We start from the raw sequence: 7,722 nt of genomic DNA, 5'->3' as shown, positions 1-7,722 counted from the left end.
GGAGTACTTGTGTACAAATACCGCAGCAAAATCAGGAATATGGTGCAGTTTGAACAAACAAGAAGCCAGAAGAAGGAAGACTATTCAGACACAACACACACTGGTGCCCATCAGTATACTAACATGATTCGAGAACAGCCAATAGCACAGACCCCTATCTATGAAAATGTGACAACACAAGCTCCTACCTACAACAGAACTGCAGCAAATCAGAGCAGGTAAGCTAAGTGTTTGTATATGTAGCTCTCAGGATAATCTGAGAACTTCTTAAATTAGAGGAAATGCTGAGTTAGGCCAGACCGGAAACAGATGAAGAAACATTCAATTTACACAGGGTTTTAATTTCGCCATTTTGCACAGTAATGTTGTACTCATTTCCTACAGTTAGGTTGGCATCTGTACATGATCTTTTCTATTGCTGCATATGATTTAGATTCTGCAGTTCAAACGTGCTAGCTGATGACTCATTGCTGGAGTTTCAGAAAAAGGAGAACCACACAGTTTACATAATATTTGCCTTGTGTTACAATGGCTTTACATCAGAAAAGAGCTTTCTGATATCAACATCATCTGTTTCACCACAGCTCGCCTTCTGAGCCTGAAGAGGATTTGTATCTGCAGTGTGATGTGTCAGATGATGCAATATACAGCAATGACCCAAAGTGTCACCTTGCCACCCTCTCACACTCCCAGGAAGAGGACGTGTACATTATGCCAGATTCCTGAATGCGTGTGTGCTCATGTGAGAATATTTTTACTCCATTTACTATATATAATGAGCTGTGGTCATTGACTCATGGTATACTGTAAATGCTACAAGGCAGAAATATGCTGCTGGGGTTTTTAATCTCCTGCAGTACAGTGTACACTGGCATGCAGTAAATGTTATTCAGTATATATTTCATATTATTTGCAAATAAATAATGTATAGAGTTGTTGTATATGATTAGGTACCGCTAGATTATTTGGGAAAAATACAAGCACTGCCATTTGGCACAGTTCAAGTTAATGACTGTGTTAGACAAATTAAAACATTTCAATCCAAGTTGATGAATTAGCTGACGAGATTTCTCTTCATACCTCTGGAATTACTGATGAATCACTTCCATCGTGACCTTTACAAACGCAACCCCAGCAGCGCACTGAGACCCTTAGGAAGCAGCCAGCTGGTAGATCATCAGGTCAGAACCAAACAGGGTGAAGCTGCTTTTAGCTGCTGTGCCACACACAGATGGAACTAACTTCCCAATGACCACTTTCAGGGCTCAAACTGAAAGCTCTGCTGTTTTGTTATCTAAGCCGTACTTCTGCACTGTAACTGCTAGATTAATATTTCTTTTATTTTGTCTTTTTGTTGGTTTCATTTTATGTATTTGATCTCATTTAACAATGTTTTATTTTGGTTATAATTCTTATTGTTTTTATTGCTATTGTTGCTTTTTCCTTGCCTCCGTAAAGCACTTTGATTTGCCCATGTGTATGAAATGTGCTATATAAATAAAGTTGTCCTGCCTTTGGTCCTCCATTAACAATTTTAGCAGCTTGAAATATTAATATTTGAATGAATGTTGTTATATTCTTAATATAATATAGTACTTAATGTTTTTAGATTTTCAAACTATCCTAAAATAAATCTGCAAATACAAATGACTTAAAAAAACATTACAATACCAGGAACAGGTGAATGTGAATATGAAAATAAGCTGCACATTTACACAGATAAGCATCTGGATGTGGGCACTTATACGCATGGGTGGGGATAGTATTCATTATACTAAAGTTAACATTTATAGATCTTATTCGTGGTCAATACTTTTTTCAGACATTTTGAATATTCAGCAACAAGAAGCAGAAGTTTACAGCAGCTGCAGCGCTGATAGAGATTAGAACGAACACTTATTTTGCTCTGTGTGGTGACCACACAAAATGTCCTTTATGTTATTATTGCAGGCTGCAATTGTTAAAATAAAAACATCATGAATAAATGTAATGGTTTATTTTGGAAGGTTTTATTTACTATGATTCAAATATGTTTATGGTGTTGAGACAAAAATCACAATAGTAAGCAACATAAAAACATAAACGACAGCAGAAAATTTTATATATTATTAATTGTCTGCAAGGATATATTGCAATTGCAATTGCATTTGATCATATACCATAAAAATAATTTACCAGTAGCTATCAGTAAGCTAGGTCTTATTACCTTTTACAAAGATACCACACTGCTGTATGTGTTTTGGGGTGTCAGTGTTTCGGAGGAGACTTACAGAGGGGATGTGAAAATCTCTCTGACCAGCGCTGGATAGATTGCATCCAGAAACTGAACAGAAAAATGCTTAAAGCTTTGTGTGAAAACTGCAGAATGGTAAGTCGGGCCTTGTGCTTGTCTGGATTGTTAATGTCTAGATATGTGCGGGAACCTTTACAGACCCTGATGTGTTCTTTGCTTTTATTTTTTCCCCCTGTTATTCTGAAATTAACTTAAGTGAAAATCTTTCAGGTAAGCTACATACATGTGATTTAAAACCAGGAGAAAGCCAAATGCTGGAGGTTAATGAATTCAAGCTGTCTACTCTAGATTACACACAGAAGGGCTTGATAAATACTGTCCTTAATTCTTATATACTTGTATACCTTGGGTGGTACTGAAACTCTGGACCTTTCAGAATCGAAGATTGAAGGCCTTTCCATCCACCCACAATTGTGTAACAAGTGAGGATGTCATCCTTGAAAGAAACAGTAACAGAACAAAAACAAATAAATGTACGAGCAGCAAGGTCGAACTTTACCACAGAATACAGTGTAATTCCAGTTGACAGTTCGGATGAATCACTTCTTTATTCACCTGCCTATTTATTCAGCGTCCAGGGTCACTCACTATGTCTCACCCTGTAACACATCGACTTTATTAATTGTAAAACAACATGTGCTGACATTTAAGTGACTTTTACTCATTCAAAGATAAAAACTATGAAGTAGCCTTTAGGGGTATCGGTGTTGCTTCCTGGTATAACTAAACTAGAAACGTTTCAGGGGAACTTGCTACTCATTTCACTTCACTTAGGTTTGCTCACTCATCATGGTGCTCTTTTTGTTATTTTTAAACTCCAGATGCGTGAGATTAATCTTTTCAGTCTCTTCTCTGAGCTGCTTGTCAGTGGAATTATTATTTTTTTGTCCTGGCGATCACACTTATTGTAGGATATCTCTGCTGTTTTCACTCTACACTAACGACTGCATCTCGAAGGACCCCTCTGTCAAGCTCCTAAAGTTTGCTGATGATACAACGGTCATTGGTCTCATCCGAGACGATGACGAATCAGCCTATAGATGGGAGGTAGAACAGTTGGTGTAGCCGCAGCAACCTGGAGCTGAACACGCTCACAGCAGAGGATGTACTTCCTGCACCAGCTCAGGAAGTTCGACCTGCCCCAGGAGCTGCTGATACAGTTTTACAGAGGAATCATCGAGTCTGTTCTCTGCACCTCCATCACCGTCTGGTTTGGCTCAGCAACCAAACAGGACAAGTACAGACTTCAGTGGACAGTGAGGACTGCAGAAAAGGTCATTGGTGTGAGCCTGCCCTCCATGGAGGACCTGAACACCACACAGGTCAAAAGGAGGGCAGAGAGGATCACTGCAGACCCCTCACACCCTGGACATAATCTGTTCGAACTCCTCCCCTCTGGACGACGTTACAGGTCACTGTGCACCAAGACAACCAGGCACAGGGACAGTTTCTTTCCCCAGGCTGTCAGTCTGATAAACACTTGACCATCGACAGTATGATTAGACAATAACCCTCAGTGCAATACCTGTGTATATATACATTGTACAGATTATACAGACTCGTACAGGTCTCTATTTTTAAGTACTCTGTTTTATTCCTATCTATCTCATTTCACAATGAGCATTCCTTTGTTTGTCTGCATTGTTTATTGCCTGGTCGTACTGCTTATTGGCATTGTTTGCACTGTTTGTTGTTTGTAAATACTGATTATTTTGTTATATTACACAGCCTTATGCTGGTTTACTGTTTTACTTTTCCCTTATATGGGGATATGAGAGCCAATGTACCAGAGTCAAATGCCTCGTGTGTCCAACACACCTGACCAATAAAGCTGATTTTGATCTCACATTTTTATTAGTTCTTTTTCTAACAATTTATCTAAGTGGCACTTAAAGCTTTGATAATCTGTATTGAAAGCCCATTTACGTCCAACACACTGATATGTAATCTGAACAATCTGAAGTTTATGCAGCAGGCAGCTTTATCCGTTTAATGCCAATTTTGTTAACCCACAATGAACACAACATCAAGAGGAGATGGATGTGATCAGATCTTTATCTGCTAATTTCTCTGACACACTCTGACCTATACTGTAGTTGAAGGTATTTCTGTAAATAAGTGGCAAATATGAGAAAGAATTACATGTTTATTATCCAATGTACATGTGGTTATATTCAAGTATAACAGTTTGGTATAAATAAATCAGAACGGTTATTGGGGTGCTCATATAATTATTGAAATGTAGAAGACAAGAAACTAAATACTTTATAAAACACAATATTTTAAATAACAGTACAATTAAATAGTACATAGTATTAACATATACAAAAACATAACACAACAACACAATAGCAAATATAGGAGCATAAATAGAATTTAAAATAAATAGCTTAATGTTTAAAGGCAAAGACATGAATGAACAAGTCTATTGTGACCCACAATTCAAAAACAAAACAGTGGCTCTGTGCAGCAGTAACATCACTTTTAAATCACCAAATATAATAAAGGTTAATGACTCCAACTGTCCTTTAGCTTACCAATGAAAACACAGAATAAAATATTCATTTACAGTAAGAACACAAGCAAGTATTTGTTTTAAAAGGTAGCTTTTTTTTTTCAAGTAAAAATGCAAAGATTAAGGTTTAATGTAAAGAAAAAAGTGACTTAAATATTTTCCCTCAGGCACAGTGACATTTACTGACAATCAAGTCATTGAAAGGTGTCAGCTTCAGCTTTCCTCTGCTGTCATAGTGCATGAGGACCATGGGTTCGTAGGCCGCCGGCACACAGCAGGGGTGCGGTGTTCCTCCTTTGGTAATCTGGTGCATGCGGGACTTCACTTGTGTGTGCATGCTGGCTGGCTTGTAGTTGTGGGGGCAGGTGCCCTCACAGAAATGCATGGTGTATTCAGATGGAGCCACCACCCAGTCCGTCCAGCCGATGTCTTTGAAGGACACAGTGATGGACTTCTGGCAGCACCACCCTCGCTCCTCGCAGTCACCTTCAGCGTTAGAGCGACGTGTTCTCTGAGCAGGTTTTGGCTGTGTGAGGCCTAATTCCAGAGAAATTGTTGGATTTGACTTGATAGCGTCTGTGTCAGCCATAGCCAGTCCTACATCCACAACCAGTGACTGACCATCAGTTCTCATCCATTTCTCCACCTCAGGGCTGATGTCCAGCATCACATCTTGAGTGCCTGAGACGCTGCCATGAACTAGAGAGTCTAAGTGTGTCCGTGCAGCAGAGTTCATCAGCTTCGCCCCGTTGACATTAACATTTACCTCAGACTGAACTGACGTGGGTTTATTTAAGATGTGTCTGGAAATCTTCAGTTCTGCCCGAGCTAGTGTCAGTTCCATTTTGATATTTATGTTTTTATTGAAAACAGCTCTGTACCACTGCATGTGCTGAAGTGCCTGTGGGCGTTCTCCTGGCTGAAGCACTTTCACTGGCTCCACTGCAACACACAAACAAAAACAAAGCCTCTTTAAAACCAAAGTTGGCAGCATCCTGCAGCAATTTGACAAAGTATATGTAGAAGTCATGATGTCACGAAACAGCTGAAACTGGAAAAACAAAGGAAACATTACATTTACTCTTATTTCAAATTACAATGCTTTCTAGTGTTTGGCTTATTATTGTAACAATGTGTAACATTGAATACAAGGTGTGCCTGACATGCTATGATTTCTAAAAGCTTGTAGGAATGTGTTTGCTTTGATTACAAGACAGTTTACTGGCTACAACCTTTCTCAAGCATTCACACATATTTAAATTTAAAGTTTGTAGAGATCTTTACCTGGAGAAGAAGTTATTCATAATACTTAATGCCACACAAATACAACAGTTTTTGTATCTGTAAATCAAACTTGTCACATCAGGCATTGACGCGTGCCAATGGCTCAATTAGGCCTAAGTGTCTTTATGGTGCTTCCCTGTCTGACAAATATCTCACCTGTAGCTGGAAAGAGAACAGTAGTCATGGTAGACTGTCTGGTTTCCTTTAACAGGTGGCTGGAGTTTCCTCTCATCTCTCTCAGTGTTTCTCTGTAGAGCTGATACATCCTGCTGAGCTCTTGCTCTGAGGCCTTTTGGGTTGGCCTGGGCTCCATGTCCATACCCAGAGAGCTGAGGATCCCTATCTTCACCGCCTCCAAAAGCAGGACCCTTTGGCTGGCTGTCCTGGCTGCATCAGGTGTGCCTTGATGGGCCACGTGAGGCCGGCTCTCCCCTGAGCTGGAGAAGAAAACAAGGAGCGGCAGTGTGTAGCAGATGAGTTGATACACTGATTTAAGCATGGTGAGCCTGCTACGTAGGTTCAGTTCAAGACCGCTCCTGCTCAGTGGATGGGGTTTTTCCCTGTTATGAATGGCATTCTTGACATGCTTTTATTTATAGAGCTTCTGTGTTGCCACTCCCCTTGTTGGTCAGGTGAGCCTGAGATGAGCTCAGCCAGGGCCATATGTCATCATGTGGCAACATTTTACATCAGTGTGTTATATGTTAGCAGAATGTGACCTATGAAATTATAAATCTGTTGTACTGGTTTATACATTTTCAGCTTTTTCTGCTTTATTAGCTGACTCCACAGTGTGATAAGTGAAAACAGAAATGGAAGAAACCTAAAATAAAAGGGTTTCTGGATGAGATTTGGTTTCATTGCAAATATATGGTGTGCAGCTCAGAATGCTGTGTCACTGTGATTTTCAAGGTATCACTCGATCAAATACCATATATGTTACAGTGAGTAGTTCTAAGAAGGAGGGCAATGGGTAATTATATTAACTCCTCCAGGGTTATTATTAGTGATAATGTGAAAGTTGATCTCTATGAGGTTGTGACTATGCCCTGTAGGTCAGTGGTCACACAGCTATAGACCAAAGAAGATCTAATCTTTTTTTATTTTCTAACAAGGTGTTAAAACCTGGAAAGCCCCACCTGCAACAGGCAGAAAAAGGTGGAGAGAATTCATTATCTGTGTCAAAGAAAGTGCCTCAAAGGTATAAATTCAAGATAAACAAAAAAATGTTATTTCATTTGCTGAAAAAGAGAGGGCATACTCCCTCCGGCTTCCTCCCACAGTCCAAAGACACGCAGCTTAGGTTGATAAGTGACTCTGAATTGCCCTTATGAGTGAGTGTGGAGTTGTCTGTCTCTATGTGTCAGCCCTGTGATACACTGGCGACGTGTCCATGGTGTACCCTACGTCTCGCCCAATGTCATGGAATAAGCGGCGAGATAATGAATGGATGGATGAGAGAGGGACACGTACTGAGTTTCAGTGATAGTTACCTCAGTCTATTCCTGCAGTAAACACATCATCACACAGCTGATGTAAACAGCTTGTCAGAGTGTGAAGGTGCTCTCTTTTAGGATGACTGAAATAGACTGCAAACATACTATATCTGATTATTATTACTATATCTGTA

General features: G+C 39.7%; 1 protein-coding gene and 1 long non-coding RNA gene across 2 annotated transcripts; one reads left to right on the top strand and one right to left on the bottom strand.

Moving 5' to 3' along the window:
• The first annotated feature begins 6 nt into the window (after window positions 1–6).
• Window positions 7–1,529, top strand: LOC109969346 (uncharacterized). Its single transcript, XR_002276256.1, has 2 exons — window positions 7–218; window positions 585–1,529. It is a non-coding gene; the product is annotated as an uncharacterized LOC109969346 (long non-coding RNA).
• A 3,442-nt stretch (window positions 1,530–4,971) lies between these two features.
• On the bottom strand, window positions 4,972–6,628 carry gdf15 (Growth differentiation factor-15). Its single transcript, XM_020615957.1, has 2 exons — window positions 6,249–6,628; window positions 4,972–5,750 (listed from the first exon to the last, which is right to left on the bottom strand). The coding sequence occupies exons 1-2, from the start codon at window positions 6,589–6,591 to the stop codon at window positions 4,972–4,974; spliced, it is 1,122 nt and encodes a 373-aa protein (XP_020471613.1). The 5' UTR covers window positions 6,592–6,628.
• Window positions 6,629–7,722: the final 1,094 nt, after the last annotated feature.

Source organism: Monopterus albus, unplaced genomic scaffold (genome assembly GCF_001952655.1).
Source record: "Monopterus albus unplaced genomic scaffold, M_albus_1.0 scaffold172.1, whole genome shotgun sequence".
In the NCBI taxonomy this organism is placed as follows: Eukaryota; Metazoa; Chordata; class Actinopteri; order Synbranchiformes; family Synbranchidae; genus Monopterus; species Monopterus albus.
The sequence above is the reverse complement of the archived record's forward strand: the minus strand, read 5'-3'. Positions and strand labels throughout refer to the sequence as shown.